The sequence below is a fragment of the Pelodiscus sinensis genome, chromosome 3, assembly GCF_052426305.1.
Source record: "Pelodiscus sinensis isolate ZL-2025 chromosome 3, ASM5242630v1, whole genome shotgun sequence".
Classification (NCBI taxonomy): Eukaryota; Metazoa; Chordata; order Testudines; family Trionychidae; genus Pelodiscus; species Pelodiscus sinensis.
In genome coordinates, this window is record NC_143054.1 from 169,200,303 (window position 1) to 169,218,813 (window position 18,511).

Genomic DNA, 18,511 nt, shown 5'->3' on the forward strand with positions numbered 1-18,511 from the left:
TGATAATCTGAGTGTTTTTTATGTAGATTTTAAAAAAAAGGAAATACATGCATTTGCAAACCATATATCAATCCATTTGTCACTAACATTGTGATTGCCATCCATAAAATCAAAGCCCTGAGCAATTTTGATCAACTTCACTGAAGTATTTGGTAAAGTGTTTAATAAACCATTTAAAAAAATGTTTAAGACCTGTTAGTTGAATGGGAGTTTTGCTGACTGTAAAATCCTTAACGAGTATATTGCACAATAGAATATTATTCCAACCAAAGCTCTTTTATCAGAGTGGATTCCTAAGGTGCAATTTTGTTTGAAGCAAACCTCAGACCCAAACAACCCCAGGAAGCAGATGAGCTATGGAGGGAATGCCACTGGTAAGCTAGGGTGTGGACATAAGGCCAGAATACTGCCACTTCACACTCCTGCTGATGGCTGAGATCAGGATAGCTACGTATTCTGGTCAGAACTATTGATCACCTACTTTTGGAGATGTCAGCCATTACAAAGCCCAATCCAGGGCAGGGATTGCAGACAGATCCAGAAAATCTGGCCCATAAAATCAAATGATGAAAAGCCATGTTTTAAGAAACTGTGCAAAGCAAATGAACAAAGCACAACAAAAATTATTTTCTCAACAAAATCTGTATTCTATCGATGGTCAATTGTGCTCACACCTTATATTATTATGTGCATGCTGCAGAGCTGTATAACATGTTTCTAGGGACTGTTTCTCTGTTGAATGGTTATATACCCTTTGGCATTCAAGAACTTGAATAGTACTGTTGTCTTCTATTGCACATGTATTTATAAAGGCTTGGTCAATGCAGTAAAGCTTTCAGTCCTACCAGAGCTTCCTATGATAGCGAGCATCTGGCCACTTTGAACTTTAAAATTCAGATTCTGGATTGCTGACACATGGCATTCTGGGCCTCTATTCCACATCCAAGGCATTTTTAGTTCTGCTAAGTTCTCGTACCAGGGAATCTGAGATGCCATGTTAACCTAATTTAAATAAATAAAAAATAAAAAGGTCTTGCATTCAGAAAGTCAATACTGTAGCAATAAGTACTTGGCAAGTGAAATCATTACAAAGCTAAAAATACAGGAAAATAGCTGCAACCAAACTGGTGCAAATTCTCAAAAGTATATTTATTTAATTCCATTTGCTAGCCATACACTGATTCCATATATTCTTTCTTAATAATTTTTGATGATCAAATAGCTGCCTAAAATAAAAGATACTGTGTTTGTTTGGAAAAGCAAATACTGTCTTGCCACTTATCAATAATTACACGCAAAGCATTAAGGCTTTGCAAGCTGAATTTCTCCTTGTTAAATCAATGGGCGTAATTTGTGAGGTCTGCTGCAGCTACATAGTGAAGGGTATGCATGTGTTCATTTTAAACAAAATGTGGTTTGAAAGTAGATATGCATAAAGAAGCATGCTGTGGCTCACCACCCTAGGAACAGTCTCGAAAAGGCCAAGAGGAGGGGGGCAAACTCAACATGTGGAGTGGAGAAGTACAAGCACGTGACAAACAAAGCCATCTATGGAAAGGTTGAATATGATTGGTTTAGAAGTTTGTGTTCTATAACTTGTTATGTAACCTGTTATGTAACTGCCATGTGCTATAAAACAGCAAGGGGAAGGGCTCCTTGCTCGAGGGGCTCTGGCTGATTTTAGTACCAGGGGCTCTCCCTTTGTGCACATTGAATAAAGTCTTGTTGAATTGAATTAAAGTATTGAAGACCCTTGATTCTGCCCAGCACCCGACTCTCCAGGAACCACAAAATCCCAACAGTTTCTTTGCACAGCGAGCAGGGTGAGAAATATCCTTCAGGATCAAGACCTACAATCAAATTAGAGGGTGATTTTGTTCATTTTTCATTTGGTTGTGTGTCCCTGACCTGACTGGTGACTCTCATACCTTTTGTAGTAAGTGAATCTGGGTGTTGGGGAATTTAAGGGGTTTGTTAAAGTTTTGAAACATTTTGGTTGCAGTCTTAAGACTCTGTATTTAGTGTGGGGGTGGGTTAAGCTGTAAGTTCCTCTGACTAAGTGTTGTTGAAGTGGGAAATCAAAGAGGCCATAAGGACCAACAGTTAGTGTAGGGGCAGGTATAGCCATAAGTACCTCTAGTTAATGTGTTGGCTGGCCCAGATCTCCTAATTGCAAATTGTTATTAGTTTGTAAACATAATTGTATTTAAAGATTTTGAGATTGGAGGATATTTAGGTCAAAAAAAGGGAAAGATGAGGGATATAGTGATCCACAATATGAAGAGTGTTTAATTAGTGCTTTTATAACTATTGTAGCAATAAGGTTATTAGTTTTCTTGTTGAGATATTTTGGCTGTATGACTGAAAGAAAGAAGGATGACCACCCCCCCATCAGGTGAGCAACACTGATTTTGTGCATAAACCACAATATTTATCAGAGGAAGATGATGTCCTCAGTGTAGATGTGAGGTTGCTGGGTATAAGATCTGCCCTGTCTCAGTATGACAAAGCATTGAAACAAGGATATCCAACACATGATGATTACCCAACTAAACATCCATATTATGTGCTTATTGGTGTATGGGGTTAAAAGACAGTAAAGAGAAGGACAAAATGGCTGGTATGTGTTTAATTGTTAATTATGAACAGCTGGTTAGAAAGTGTGATATGCTAAAAGGAAGGGTGGGAGAGTCAGAAGCAGAGGTAGAAAAACTGCAAGCAGAAGCAAAAAACTATAAATAAACAGCCTTGCAGGAAAAGAGATCTTGTCCTTCAGCACCTTTGGACCCTACATGTGGAATGTGGGGATATCAGTCTGGTTTTATGGCTCCAGTGAAAGTGCACACTGTCCCTAATCCTAATCAAGGGGAAGGGGACCTTGCTACTGTTAGTCGCCTAGAGCACACTCTTATGAGTCCATCTGACTTGCGGAATTGCCATCTTTGCAGCTTAATAACCCAAACCTATCCTTCTGGGAAAAGGTGCAGGAGTGGATGGTAGTGGGAGGCTTACATGCTTTTGATGTTTTCACCATGGTAAAAGCAAAATGTCCTGTGCACCCTGACAGTCAATTTTTGTTTGCATTTACTGTTAAAGGGAAGCAATATACTTTTACTCGCCAAAGCCAGGGTTTTCATAACTCACTTATTTTGTTTAATAGAGAATTAGCTGATGTGCTGGCAAAGCTGCCAGACATGGCTTCTTGTGTTGTACAGTATGTTGATGATCTTCTTATCTCCTCACCAGATCGCCAAATGCACATGAAAGACTTAGAAGTGAAAGTAGGGTAAAATGTAATGCTAGAAAGGCTCAGATTGCAAAGGAGGAAGTATCATATCTGGGGTACCTAACATCCAAAGGGTACAAGCGTTTAACTGTTGACCGCACTGAGGCTATTAATGCATGCCGATGACCAACTACGGTCAGGGGAGTTAGGAAAGTGTTGGGGCTATTCAATTTCTGCTGAACTCAAATCCCCAATTATTCAAGGATTGTCCAGCCCCTTAACAATCTCCTGAAGGGTGCTGGTGGACCACATGAGGCAATTAAATGGACACTTGACCGTGAACAGGCATTTACCACATTGAAACAAAGGCTAAGTACTGCCCCAGGGTTGGGACTTCCTAATCCATTAATGCCTTTTACATTGTACACGCATGTCAGTGAGGGACATATGGCAGCAGTGTTAACGCAAAAATATGGGGACAAACAGGGCCCAATAGCATACTATTCTTCTAAACTAGATGCTGTCGCTCAAGCAATGCCACCATGCATCCAGGCAGTGGAAGGAGCTTCTATGGCCCTAAATCAGGCCACACCACTTATTGGTGCGCAGGATGTAAATATTGTTGTACCTCACGCTGTCCATGCTATTTTATGAGGGAAGAAATCTTCAGCAGTCCATGTGGCAAGATGGACTCGATGGGAAACGAGCTTGCTAATGCCTTCGGTACATCTGCAAAGAGCATCATCATTAAACCCTGCCACCCTCATGCCTACCCCAGATGAGGGACACCCACATCATTGTTGCCTTGAGGAAGAGCCCATGGACCTTCCATTGGTAAAAGAAACTGAAATACCTGGTGCCCCTTGCCTATACGTGGATGGTTCTTCCTTCTATGTGGATGGCAAGCGACACACAGGATGGGCCGTTTGTACTCAAGATGGACAGCTGGTGGCACGGCAGTTTACCCGGGGCATCTGCACAAATAGCAGAACTACAGGCATTAGTTGCAGCATGTGAAGCTGCGAAAGGTCATGCTGTAAACATATGTACTGATTCTAGATATGTGTTTGGGGTTGTACATGATTACATTAACTTGTGGGTAAATCGGGGATTCCTGACGAGTACAGGATCCCCAATACAAAATGGGGGAATAGATGAGAAACTTCATGCAGCCATGCAGAAACCTACCGAACTAGCCGTGATAAAAGTGAGGGCCCACACAAAAGGAACAGACCCTCATAGTAAGGGGAACCGAAGGGCAGACAAACTAGCTGAGCGAGCAGCAGTGGAAGGTAAAAAGACGTAATTGATTGCTACATCACAGCTTCTCATAAAAACCCCAAAATTTTTTGAATTACAGGACATCCAACATGCAGCACCAAGGAAAGAGAAGTGGTTATGGATGGATAATGAGGGCAAACTGTGTGATGATAACACTTGGAGAGGCCCAGGAAACACATTAGTGTTACCAAATGTGCTGATGTGAACTATGATACAAATATATCACATGTTGGGACATGATGGAGCACGGAGGGTGATCCACCGGATGTCGGACACCTGGTGGCATCCTAAGCTTAATGCAAATGTGCATGATTATGTGAGGAGGTGTGTAACATGCTCAATGTAATTCTGCTCCCACAGTGAAAGTGAGAATGCGACATCAGCCAAGACCAACACAGCCCTTCACACAGTTACAAATAGATTTCTTTGGACCCCTGCCAAGGTGCAGAGGGAAAGAATATGTTCTGGTGATCATGGATCACTTTACTAAGTGGGTAGAAGCTTTCCCAGTGGCCAAGGCCACTGCGTCTGATGTAGCTAAAATACTGATGACTGAAATAATTCCCCGATGGGGATTTCCATGCTTCATTGATAGTGACCAAAGTACCCACTTTACAGGAAAGGTGATGAAAACGGTATACATGGCACTGGGGATCAAACAGAAATTCCACTGTCCCTACCATCCCCAGAGTTCGGGATTAGTAGAAAGAGCTAAGCGAACTATTAAAAACAAACTAACCAAACAGATGTTTTCTGCTACAGGGAAAGACTGGGTCACCAATTTACCGGTGGTTCTCATGTCTGTGAGATCCAGTCCTACTAATCCACATTCCTTATCTCCTTTTGAAATGCTGACAGGGCGGGCGATGAGGACTCCAGGAAATCTGTGCATTGGAGCGGGGGAGTTGTATGTCATGGGTGACCAGCTTGCTGAATATTGCAAATTGTTATCTCAGTGTGTCTCACAGGATCCCTGAACTGAACCAGACCCAAAGGCCGGCGAAGAGGACATGTGTGAGGTGCAGCCCGGTGATCAGGTGCTGGTGAAAGCCTATAGAAAACGAACCTTTGAACCAGCCTGGACTGGACCTCACATAGTTCTCTTGGTAACTCCTTCAGTGGCCCGGGTCACTGGAATTCCAGTTTGGGTGCACCTGTCACGAGTAAAAGTATACAAGGGTGACACTCAACATAGGGCACAATAATCTCTGTTTACCCTATGGACTCCTTGAGGGCCATTCTCAATATTGTTAAGTGTTTTCATTTGATATTCCCAGTTTAAAATTGATGTAGGAATTTTTTGCGATCTACTAATTGTTTTGAGTGGTTTCTGAGACTTGAGAGTTCTCTTAGAGGTCTCATCTTAATAATGCTGCCGTGGCTTTCAGTGTTGTATTGATGTAGTTACCTGGGGAGGAGCCACTGGATCAGTTGTAAATGCCATTACTCAAGCTATCAAATCTCATAACAGGGACTGGGTTGAAAATTTGTTAGTAGCAGGGATGACAGTTTATTGTGGTGAGAGTAGGGCTCATGTCTAATCAAGTTAGATATCACCTTAACTCAGCAACATAGTTGGTTAGGTCCTCACTGTTGTACTCAGCCATCTATTAAAAACTACTAAAATGTATGAGCAAGCATTGGTCTGGAATGGTGTTATCATACTGGCATGGTGTTCAACATGAAAGTTGTAGCCCTGATAGGAGACTTGCTTGTGTCACAGGTGCCCTGTTGGGTGAGAGCCACAGTTCTCAAAGACTGAATGTCTTCACCTTGGATGATGGCAGGGGCGTGGTCTCTATTGATAATGGGCATTTTGGAATGATCATTCCATCTTTGAAGAGGTGTTAATTTCTGTGGGTTGGTCTCCTGGATTGGAGGCTCAGCCCTTCCACCCACTCCCATTCTCATGTCATAGACACCTGTGTAGCTGAGTATGTAATAATGGCTGGAGATAACTATATAGCTTTCCCATGGGACCAATGTTCCATCCTGGGAGGATGGGTTTTGCATATAAGAAACATGGAGTCAGGACAAGCCCTATCTCAAATGTTGGGACCTGACTTAATGGTGCATGTAATGTTTAATTTAATGGATGATATAACAGTGAAGAAAGACTCCACTACCTGGTGTGGATTTGGGTATTTAGCTTTGGAAGGTAAGCCTGGCTTGAACATCTCGTTCTTCCTATTGTGGAAGATATTATGAAAGAAGTGGTAAGGCAATTACAGTGATTCAGTGGATAAAAGAGTTTGCTATTGTGGGAACAGAGATTCCCTGGGGATGGATTTCAGTTGTGTTTTCGCAATGGATATGGGGACTTATTATTACTTTTAGTGTAGATATCATTATGTATTAAAGGTTGAATGTATTGTTTAATTCTGTTACCAAAACTGCAGTTAATTAAGTGTTGATAAGGTCAATTATAGCTCCTAATAAATACAAGGAAGTGGTGTTAGTGGGGGTCTAAGAATTGTTCTTAGCCCCAAAACCAAATGGGGGAGCTGAAGGATATGCTTGTGTTCATTTCAAACAAAATGTGGTTTGGAAAGTAGATATGCATAAAGAAGCATGCTGTGGCTCACCACCCCAGAAACAGTCTAGAAAAGGCCAAGAGGAGGGGGGTGAACTCAACATGTGGAGCAGAGAAGTACAAGCATGTGACAAACAAAGCCATATATGGAAAGGTTGAATATGATTGGTTTAGAAGTTTGTGTTCTATAACTTGTTATGTAACCTGTTATGTAACTGCCATGTGCTATAAAACAGCAAGGGGAGGGGCTCCTTGCTCGAGGGGCTCTGGCTGATTTTAGTACCAGGAGCTCTCCCTTTGTGCACATTGAATAAAGTCTTGTTGAATTTAATTGAATTGAATTATCAAAGACCCTTGATTCTGCCCAGCACCTGACTCTCTGGGAACCACAAAATCCCAACAGTAGTATTTTGCAGCTCTCTACTCAGCCTAGGGTATGTTCCTGAGAGAAAGGCGACATAACCAGGACATCCCTTCACCCTTGTGATCCCCAGTTGCTAGAGTAGCCCCTTGGATTTTGGTCATCTGGGTGTAACCTCCAGCTGCCCTGAGCCTGTTCCAAATCTAGGGAACATGATAGCAGCTGTCCTACCCCTTCATTATGTGAAGTCTATCTCTGCTGCAACTGAGGGCCTAGCCCACCATTTAAAATGTAGCTAAGGACCTGATCCTGTACTTACCATGCACCCCAAACTTCCATGGCTTCAGTGATGTTTGTGTGTGCAACTGCAAGATGACGTCTCAGTTGCTATATGTAATTTAACTCAACTTTACCTTTTATCTCTCTCTATAAATATATTAAAAAATTTCCTGCAAGACAACAGAGTGATGTGTTGACATCACTCTCTGTCACCCTGTCCCCTAGCCTCCACAGAGTCAGAAGGGGAAAAGGCAGCCATAGCTCAGGGTTCCCCCTGGTCCCTCCTTGGGGGGGCCCTGGGTTCCCTGCTGTCCCCTGCAGGAGGGACAGGGGGCAGTGGCAGTGGTGGGGAATTGCCACCACTGCCTGCCTGGCCTGCCTGATGCTCCAACGTCATGTCCCCCATCTTCAAGATTAGAGCACCAGTACTGGCTTCCTGCGGTGTGGGGGAGGAGAAAGCTCCAAGGCTCCGTGCCAGATCCAGCCTCTGGAGAAGCATGCATTCTGCTTTGGGGAGGTGAGCTGCCAGGACACTGACTGTCTGGGGAGGGTTGCTACAAAGTTTGCCTCTGAAGTTAATTTGGGCCCCTGTTAGAGCTCCCTGGCCAGCCCAGTCACACGCACCAAGACTTTTGGTTTTGTCCTCGTGTGCTTCTTGGAGCACTGCTCTCCCCCACTGCTCTTCACTGGGCCCAGGTGTAGCAGGGGAGAGGGCATTGGAGAGACAGGATTACGAGCAGTCCCCGTGCATGAGGTGGAGATCGCAGAGCCAACCGGTGGGGGCCAAAAGGGAAAGTTCTCTCCCGAGAGAGGAGTCTCTGCGGCCCGAGGTGCACCTGCATTCACCACCCCAAGAAGAGGCCAGTCCTGTCTCTCAGAGCCGCCTGCTGCAGGCCGGGGATGAAGTCCCCACATGGAGAAGGGAGACACCCTCCAGCAGCTGCTCTCCCCTCCCCCTTTGCCTGCCTAGGTGCTTCTGCTGTCTGGCTCTAGCAATCCACACATTCTCCCTGGGCACCAGCTACCTCCTGTCCCAGGCTGGCCAGACACCCTGTCCCCAGCCTGGGGCACCAGCTACCTCCTGTCCCAGGCTGGCCAGACACCCTGCCCCCAGCCTGCTCCTGCCTCCTCACCCCAAACAGACACCTTGTCCCCAGCCCACTCCTGCCCCTTTTCCCCTGGCCAAATAGCCTGCCCCACCCTCCATCTTGGACACCCTGCCCCAATCCTGGCGCAGGCCCCGCGGTCCAGCTGCCATCTGGCCACAGCAAGGGTTGGTGGCAGCCCCCCTCCTGCTGATCAGGCTGTGGTGGACAGATGGGGGGTTGGCAAGTGTAGCGATCAGGGGGCACAGCCCTGTAGTAGTATCTAAATATTGCAAACAGGAAATTGTTGTATGCATTACATAATATAAGTGATTATATTGTATACAGTATAATACAACATAATATAATGCAAGAGATAGCGATCCTTGTACCTGGTAGTTGAGTTCTTTGACCTCTAGGACATTTGATTTGCCACTGTATGTGAAATACATACTGTTATCCTCTTCAGAGCAAAAAATACTGTCTCTGAACCTCCTCTGTCTCTGTAGAAATTATTAGAAGGATAATTACAACTCGCTTATTTTTTAAATGCTGTTAAAATTACAGTTTAGAGGAAAAGGCAGCAAGGGAAATGTTTTCGACGTGTAATAACTGTACAATGTATTAGTTACCATAGCACAAAATGTAAAGAGTTTAAATGAGTTGTCTCTCTCTAGTCACTAGAAAATTACCCAGAACTAGAGGGGTGCGAACAATTAAAAAAACCCAAATATGCAGTGGGCTTTTAGTTCATTTCCTTGTTTGTCTGGACTTGAAGATGTCCATTTTCAAAATGGAAATGGATCCAATTTCATTCCAGTTTTAAAATGGGTCCCATTTTGAGAAAAAATACATAAGTCTTAAAATTTTTGTTTTTACCTTTTCCTTACTTAGTTATGCAGGTCCTCTTTAGCCTAAGCAGGCTTCAGCCTTAAGCGGGGTGGAGAGAGCCTGCATGCATGCAGCTGTTACTTCTGACTCCATTTCCCCCACAGAGTCTCCTTTGAGGCATGGGCCGAGTTTCCATCCAGTCTTTATTCTGCATTCCATCCCTTGCTCTCTCACTGTCATCTTCAAGCCCCTGCATTTGCCCTTGATCTGGGCAGATCAGTTTATTCCTCTCCAGTCTAACCCTGTTTCAGCCAAACATGGGTTGGCGGTGAAGCTTCAAAGGACTCCATGCATGTATTGTCTTTAGAATGTTTTAATGGCCTTAACAAAACTAACCAACTGTCTGTACTTTCTGCATTCAACCAAACTTTATCTCAGGTCTAACTTAATCATTTGAGCTGATAGCAGTGCAAAACAGAACACGTAAACCAAGGCACATATTATTCATAGAAATAATACAGAAATCTCCCACAATTGCTTTCAAACAGCAGCTTATTATAAAAGTATATTAAAAGTCACTTTCTATATAGTAACACTCCCAAGCAAATGCAGTTAATTTTAATATTTATATGGCCCATACCATTCATACGTGAGTGCTTTTGCATGTGAATGCATTTATCCTGCCTGCACACCTTTTTACAGTGTGGAAAGTTATATTATCCCTTCTTTTACAAATGGGAGGACTAAAGCAAAAGTTCATAGAGGAAGTCTGAGGCAAAACCCATAACAGAACCCAGATTTCATGTGTCCCATTCAACTGCCTTGACCATAAGTCTATGCTGCTTCTCTAAGGGCTCTATATTGTCTTCATTCCACATTCATATGCAGATGGAGGACACTATATATCAAATCCAATTTGCTGTTCATTACATGTAATGCTAAATGCAGTTTTCAGGGGTTTCCCCTTCAGTTCCTATGAACTCTACTCACCGAAAAATCCTGCTCTGTAACTTGGCTCCCAATGGTATGCTCCGATGGGACTTTTTCAGTCATTTCTTCCATAGTTGTGGTGGAACTTTCCATATTGCCACTTTCTTTTCTGTTTTTAAATACTGTGGAAATCCTTTTCCTCTTGGCTTTAAGCTTAACCCCCTTCAAAGCCCTCTACCAAAACATAGCTGGTGTTTCTCCTAATATCCTGGGTCTCTCTGGTCTACTTGTCTCTGTAGATAGGGTAATGTTCTCCTTTACTGGAATAATAACAGCTCAGGCTAAAGGTTAATCAGATAATAGTTATGGCTAATCTATCAACTGTGCTTGGAAAGAAAAAGCAAACTGAGAGCAGCAGCCTTCTGTAGAGTAATATCCTGGGTGTAGAAATTAGTCTGGCTCCATGACTGATCCTGTGGACGACTGACAGAGTGAAGCTGCACACCCTCTTCATTGCTGCAGTAGCCATTTGGTGGCTGAGTGTTTGTCTGAATTAACTGATTTACCAGCTTGTTGAAAGGGTGATTTAAGAAAAGTGTCCAGTCTGCCTGAGCATGAGCCAGCCTACTACAATGGAAAGGAGTGGCTGGGGTTCCGGAGGAGAAGAAAGAAAGTCTGTTGTGTCTTCACGTAACAGTGTCAGCATCCAGGGGCTCTCCTACACAGTCAGGTAAAGCTAGTAAGAGCCAGAAAAGTAACTGGAACTCTGCAACGGCATTACTCCTTGGATCACAGGGATAACTTTACTTTACTTTATAGAATAACAGTAAGAGGATAGACCCTCGTCTTAGTCCAGTGAAGGGCCACACCAAGGATGAATTTGGCCTTATCTGTTTAGACTAGATTCTCCTGAGAGTAAGGATTGATTCTGCTTTCTGAAGATTTAATAAGTGGTTCTTTAAAGGCAAGCTCCAAAGAAAACTAAAATCAGGCTTGTATCTTTTTTGCTTTCTTATCTATATATCTATATATTTTAGAACGCGTCTGTCTGTCTGCGTGTCTGTCTGCGAGTCCGTTTGTTCAGGAGCTCCTAAATGGTAAGAGCTAGGGCCACCAAAATTAGCAAGCAGCTTCCTCCTCTCCTAATTTAAAGCAAGGTCAGGGTTTGGCTGTGCCTGGGGGAAAGAGACAGTATTCTGTAACATGCAAAGGGAGGGGCTGCTTTCAGAGGAACGCGATACGAGAGTAGACACTGGGGAGAGCGAGCCCACAGGGAGAGCTATTTTGCAGAATGTGAGCTGAGGGCAGCCGTACCACCACGGGAGTGGCTAGCAGGGGTCCTTGGGCTCCACCATCTTGCCTGCAAGCAAACTGGGTAAGTAGCCCCTGTGCCCAAATCCCTTTTTTCCCTCCCAGCCGCTGGCTGCAGCACTGGTGGGTGGGGGAGAGAGCAGGCCCTGGTGGCTGAGGGAGTCTGGGGAGGGAGAGAACAGGGACTGGGTGGGCTGGGGGCTGGCATGGAGTGGGAAGAGATCTGGTCCTGGACAGGCTGGGGGGGGGAGTGACATAGATGTGGAGAGAAGAGGCCGCAGGTAGGTTGGGGGGGGTGGCCTTGGGAGGAGAGAACAGGCGCAGGATGGGCTGGAGTCTGGGGGGGGGGGGAGAGAAGAGAACAGACCGTGGATGGGCTGGAGGCTGGCCTGGATGGGGAGAGAACAGGCCCCACGTGGCCTGGGGACTGGCATGTGGAGGGGAAGGGGGGAAGAGAACAAATCCCAGAGGGACTGGGGTGCTGGCCTGGAGGGGAGAGAAGAGGCCCTGGATGGGCTTGGGGGGAATGGAAGTGGGTGGGGAGAAAACATGCCTCTCCCCCACATCCCCAAACCTCTGCCCGGAAGGACCAGGCAATGCCAGGTAAGTCTGCTAGTTTCTGTCTATATTTTAGAGTGTGTCTGTTTGTCTGTGTGTCCGTCTGGAGTCTGTTTGTTCAAGAACTCTTCCTATACCGTAGGAGTTAGGGCCACCAAATTTGGTATACATCTTCCTCTTCTCCTAACTTAAAGCAAGGTCAAGGACTGACTGTGTCAGGGCAACCAGAAGCCCTGAGAAAAGCATTGTTTTCCATAACATGAAAAGGGAGGGGCTTCTGTTTGGAGGGATGTGATATGAGACTGGCCACTGGGACAGCGAGCCCTCAGTGGAGAGCTACATGGCAAAAGTGTCCACTGGTGGTAGCCATGCCACCAAGGAATGGCTAGCAGCAAGGCCGGCCCGAGGCATTCTGGCGCCCCGGGCACGGGTGTGCGGTGCCGCCTCTGGGTGCACGGTCCATGCGTGGGCCCGCCCGTGTGGAGCGGGCCCACCCCCGTAGGGAGCGCAGGCCCGCCCCCGGTGCGCACGGCGCATACACGGCCCAGCTATGGCCGCTGGCACGCAGCCCGGGGCCTGCTCTTGGGACGCACGGTGCAAGCGCGGCCCAGTCCAGCCTGGCTGTTGCTGCTGGTGCGTGCACCGGGCGTGTAGGGGGCCGCGGCCATGGGGGGAAGGGCGTTGCTGGACAGCGCAGTGGGGATGCGGGAGCTGGGTGCGCGGCGCCTGATGGCAGCTGTAAGGGACGCCACGTGCCCCTTACAGCTGCCGTCAGGCGCCCCCCCATCAGTTGGCACCCTGGGCAGCTGCCCGGCTCGCCCATGCCTCTGTCCAGCCCTGGCTAGCAGGGCTGGGGCTCTACTATCTTGCCTGCAAGAACACCAGGTAAGTAGCTTCCTTACCCCAAACCCCTTTCCCCCATCCTGGCCCTTGGCTGCAATGTTGCGGAGGGAGAGGGAAAAAAAGCTCCTGGTGGCCACGAGGAGTCTGGGAAAAGAGAAAATGTCCATGCTGAATGGGACATCCCCATCTTGAGCCCCATTTCATCCCCCCAACCCTCACTCTCACACACTCTCCGCCTTTAGCCCCCTGCCCTGCTTTCCCACATCCCCAAGGCCTTGCCCTGACTCCAGCACCCCCACACCACCAGCCTCCTGCTCTGAAGGACCCAGGCAATGCTGGGTAAGTCTGCTAATGGTATAAAGAAAGCCTGAAATAGTTATGGTTTCATTTCTTTTGTTTTTTAAAATGTAAGCTTGTATCTGGGCTGGAAGACTGGTAGGATTGGAGAGCTTGTGAACTGGTGATGTCAACATAGCCAGTGCAGAATAAGATGAGCTATTAAAAGGGGAAGGATTTTTAGTCAAATCTGTTTAAAACTGTTTTTTTGTTTTTTTTCTTCTGAATTCCTATTTAACTTCAGTGGCTTTGTTAAAGGCCAAACACCTTTGTACTTACAATTAAAGAGCTCACAATAAAAAATGATTACTAATCTTGTAATTGTTGTTCTTTGAGATGTGTTGCTCATATCTACAACAATTAGGTATGCGTGCACCACGTGCATGGTAGCCAGAAGATTTTCCCTTAGCAGTATGTGTTGGGTTGGCCTGGGCATGCTCTGGGGTCACGCCATCATGTCACTTAATATAGGGCCTTGCTGACCTACCACTTTCTAGGTTCCTTCTTCTAGCTACTCTGGCAGAGGACTAACAGGGTGAATATTAGCATGGACATGTGCAACACACCTTGAAGAACAACAGTTATGAAAAGGTTAGTAAACAATTTCTCTTCTTTGAGTGATTGCTCAAGTCAATTTCAATTAGGTGATTCTTAAGTCTGAGTTTTGGAGGCAGGGCTGGAGCTTAAATATTTACTGATTACAGTGCCAGTCTAACAAAGGCTGCATCATCTCCAAGCTGCCGGAAACGTGTGTACTGTGAGATGAAATTATGTATGAAGGACCACGATGATGCTCTGCATGTTTCCAGGGTTGGAACATGTGCCAGAAATGCTGCTGATGTTTGGTGGAGTGTACTATAAGCAGAGGGTCTGTTATCTTCACCAGGATGAGATCTATATGAAATCCTTTGGGAAGAGGCTGGAAGCCTTTTCATTCTTTTGCCATCATGACAAACAGCTGAATGGACTTCTGAATGGTTTTGTTACTCGAGGTAAAACGTTAATGCCTGGCAAATGTCTAATGAGTGAAGATTTTGCTCCCTAATACTTGAGTGCAAATTAGGATAGAAAACTGGGAGACAGATGTCCTAGCTGACATGAAACTGGGAGACAGCCATAGGGAGGAAAGCCAGATGAGGTCTGAGATGAAACTTGTCTTTACAGAAAACAATTGTAAAGATGCTCTGATGATAATGGCCTGGCAGAGGTAATAGATCCTAGAAATGCCACCTTGTTATGAGAGGTACAGCAGAGAGCGTTGCCAGTGGTTTGAAAGGCCCCATTAGCCTGGAAAGGACTAGACTGAGGTCTTAGGCTGAGACTGGCTGTTAGACATGTGGATATAGCCTGTCCAGACCTTTCAGGAAGTGGCTAACCATGGGGTTGGCAGAGACTGACTGAACCTCTGTGCCTGGATGGTAGAAATGGCGACCAATTGAACTTTTACTGATAACATAGAAAGGAACCTGCTGCTTAAGGTGGACAAGGTAGTCCACTAATAGGGATATAGATACAAGTATCAGAGACAGACAGTGTTGCACTGACTTTTTTTTCCACTTTGCCAGGTAGATAGGTCTGGTGGAGGGTTTCCTTTATGCCAAGTATGATTTGTCTGACTGGATCTGAATAAGTGAGTTCTATCAGGTTCACCTACAGAGCTTCTGTGCTGTGAGGTACAGCTGTTCAAAATTGGGGTGCTGGAGATGACTGTGATCCTGAGTTATCAAGTCTAGGAAGAGCAGTGAGGTGATGAGGGCTTCCACAGACATTTCCAGGAGAGAAGTGTACCACTGGGGTCAGGCTGTAACTATCAAAATCACCAAGGCCTCATCCTGCCAAATTCTGAGGTGCATCTTATGAACAAGAGTGATGAGAGGGAATGTGTACAATTGATGGCCCTCCTGGGGAAGGAGGAATGTGTCTGCAATGGAGCCTGGGCCGTGGTTCAGGAAGGAGCAAAAATGCTGGCATTTCCTGTTACATCACATGTTGAACAAGTCTACCAGGGGAAACCTCCACTAATGGAAGATGGAGTTTGCAACATCTGGGACCATTTGTGGTTGTGAAACAATATGTTGAGACAGTCCACCAATTTGTTCTGTATTGAATGAGCTATGCAGAAGTCCCACACCTTGAAGGCTTTCTGGCAAAGGGGAGAGGAACCTGCACCTCTGTTTAAACAAGACATTGCTGTAGTGTTGTCTTCATAAATGATTCAGATTTTTGCATGTTCAGGAGAAGGCCCAGTTTGTTGAAAGTTGCTGTTATGAACATGATTTGTGCTTCCACTTGGTCTCTGGAGTAGCCCTTCATCAGCCAGTTGTTGAGGTATGGAAGCACGTGCACCTGTGCAGGAATGCAGCCATGACTGCCAAGCATTTGGTAGCTCTTGAGGCACTGCTGAGAAGCCGATCAAGAGGACTGTGAACTGGTAGTGATTGTGGTTCAACACAAACTTGAGATGCCTTTTGTGAGACAGAGTGATTGCAATGTGAAAGTAAACATTCTTCATGTTGAGGGTGGAATATCAGTCTCTGGATCCAAGGAAGGGATGACTGAGGTCAAGGAGAGTATGTGGTACTTCAATTTCTTCATGAACCTGCTGAGTTCTTGCAAGTCTAGGATGGGCCTGAGGCCACCTTTGGCTGCCTTTGGCTTTCAGTGTTAAAAAATACGGGAATAGAAGCCCTTGCCCTTCAGCTTCTGAGGAACTTCTTCACTGCCACTAGAGATAGGAGCAAGTGCACCTCCTATATAACAAGTTGCTCATGAGAAGGATTCCTGAAGAGTGACAGGGAATGGAATTGGAAGGGTGAAAGGGCTAAAAATTGGAGGGAGTATTTCCTTTCTACCATTTAGAACTACCTAGCAGTCCAATGTAATACAGATCCATGTAAGGTAGAAGGGGATAGTTGGCATGAGAAGGTAAGGTGGGGTGGATCCAGCATCCACATTGGTCAGAAGACCTGCTTATGGTCTGAAGACAGCTCCAACTGGCCAGAGCCTGGCCTGAAGAAGGGCGGGGACTCTTTCTGTTATTTCAGTCCTCCACGGGGAACTGCTCTGCTTGTTGTGTGGCTGATAAAATTTTGGTAGAGGTTGTGACCTAAAATGTTTCTGCTGGGCCACAGGGGTTTGGAGGACAAGGGACTTGAGAGTGGCCCTTGAGTTCTTGAGGCTATGAAACCTTGCATCTTTTTTTTTTTTCTTCAAAAAAGAGGGAATTTCAGGGGAGTTCCTGTGCAGTCTCCTGGACTTCATGGGGAGGCCAGAGACCTTTAGCCAGAAGCTCATCTTCATGGCTACTCCCATAGCTATAGTGCCAGTGGCCACATCCACCCCATCCAGGGCTGCTTGCAGGGAGGTGCAGGTGAAGAACTTGCTCTCCTCAACCACTGCAGAGAACTCTGTGTGGGAATCCTGTGGCAGCCGTTCTGCATATTGGGCTCCACAGGTGTGTTAGCAGGGCATGAGGAGGTCACATGATCGCCTAGATTCTAACTGCTGAAGCTGGGTGTCCTCACTTTGCTTCCCCCTCCCATGTGCCTCCTCTCCTGCAGACGCAGCTTCCCTCTGTCTGATAATGATGGCCTGCTGGTTTGAAATGCTGAGCTGCAATCTCCCCTCCCCCGCCCATCAACTAGACCTTCCTTTCAGAAAGGTCTAATTTCTTATCCTCCTGATTTTTCAGAGGGGACCCTGGTAGCCCAGGCACTCGCACTGATTGGCTGCAGGGAGTCTGGCAGAGGGTGTGTGTACAGATGTTTGTACTCCTTGCCAAGGACAAAGTACCTCCATCATTTCTCTTTGCCATGGCAGGCAAAGAACCCATGGTCTGCCACGAGGTTTTAGTGAAGGGGGGGGAGGATGTCAACCATGGGGTCAGCATCCTCCAGCGCTGCCTCTATCTGGATCCCCAGGTTCTGTGCCACCCTCAACAGGAGTTGCTGCAAGACCCTGCTGTCTTCCAGGACCAGGGCTGCTAATGTGCCTGTCACCACCTTGTCAGAGGGTGAGCCTGGCTGGTAGTGGCTCCTGACCTCTGTTCTTGGTGCCCAGAAGGTTTCATGGTGCCTAATGCTCTGGAGTGGGAGGAACTGCGCAGTCCCAACAGGTAGAGCTGAAAATGCCAAGGCCATCACTGCCATGGCTGTCGGTGTGGTGTGGATGTTGGTGCTGAACCTGTTGCTGCCGTGGAAGCTGCAGATGCTGCTGCTGCTGAGACTGTCATTGCTGTGGGTACTGCCAACATCGGTGCTGTGGGAGTCGGTGTCGTGGCAGATGACTGGGATGTTGCTATCTTCAGGCCCTTGGTGCTGACATCACTGGTGATGGTACAAACGACACTGCGGCTGCTGATGTGGATGTGAAGTGTGACCTCTAGTTGAGTCTCTGGCTCTGATGAAATGCTCAAGGCATCTAAAAGGGCCATTGAATCGGAGCCTACCTCTGAGCCAGCCCTGGAACCAGCTAGGGCTACCGATCATGTAGGGACCAGGGCCTTCTGCTCCTGATGGCGCAATATGACTCTGCTGCTGACTCCAGGGGCTTTGTCTAGGAGGACCAAGGAGGAGCAATGCTTATCAGTGCCAGTGATTGGTGCTGAGGACTGGGGGACCAGTGTGGATCCCCCATGTGGGGGAATGATGTGGAGATGATGGCACTGAGGGTTGAGTTGACACTAGTAACTTGTCCTTCCTTGCAGGGGAGAATGCTCCTGTGAGCTCTGGCAGATTTCTTGCATCCTCACTCACCTCTGGCATGGAGGGAAAATTCAGCTCTCAGCTGTGTCCAACCAGGACACAGAGAGGTCTGGACCCAACTGAATACCCTAGGACAGAGGTTCTCAAACTTTGTGATACTGCGTCCCTCCTCTAAGTTGCTCGCGACCCCCAGGGCGTCGGGACCCACAATTTGAGAAATGTGGGTGTGCCTAG

The 18,511-nt window shown here is 46.4% G+C and overlaps 2 protein-coding genes across 2 annotated transcripts in view; one reads left to right on the plus strand and one right to left on the minus strand.

Annotated features, from left to right (window-relative positions):
- Nucleotides 1-10,823, minus strand: part of ABCG8 (ATP binding cassette subfamily G member 8) — a 36,307-nt gene extending 25,484 nt beyond the window's left edge. The window contains exons 1-3 of the mRNA XM_025178998.3: nucleotides 10,587-10,823; nucleotides 9,158-9,268; nucleotides 846-1,002 (exon numbers count right to left, since the gene is read on the minus strand). Of these exons, the coding sequence (XP_025034783.3) occupies nucleotides 846-1,002; nucleotides 9,158-9,268; nucleotides 10,587-10,679 (361 nt within the window). The 5' untranslated portion in view covers nucleotides 10,680-10,823. The remainder of the gene's footprint in view (nucleotides 1-845; nucleotides 1,003-9,157; nucleotides 9,269-10,586) is intronic.
- A 113-nt stretch (nucleotides 10,824-10,936) lies between these two features.
- Nucleotides 10,937-18,511, plus strand: part of ABCG5 (ATP binding cassette subfamily G member 5) — a 43,656-nt gene continuing 36,081 nt past the window's right edge. Inside the window, exon 1 of the mRNA XM_006138194.5 lies at nucleotides 10,937-11,256. Coding sequence (XP_006138256.2) covers nucleotides 11,141-11,256 — 116 coding nt within the window. The 5' untranslated portion in view covers nucleotides 10,937-11,140. The remainder of the gene's footprint in view (nucleotides 11,257-18,511) is intronic.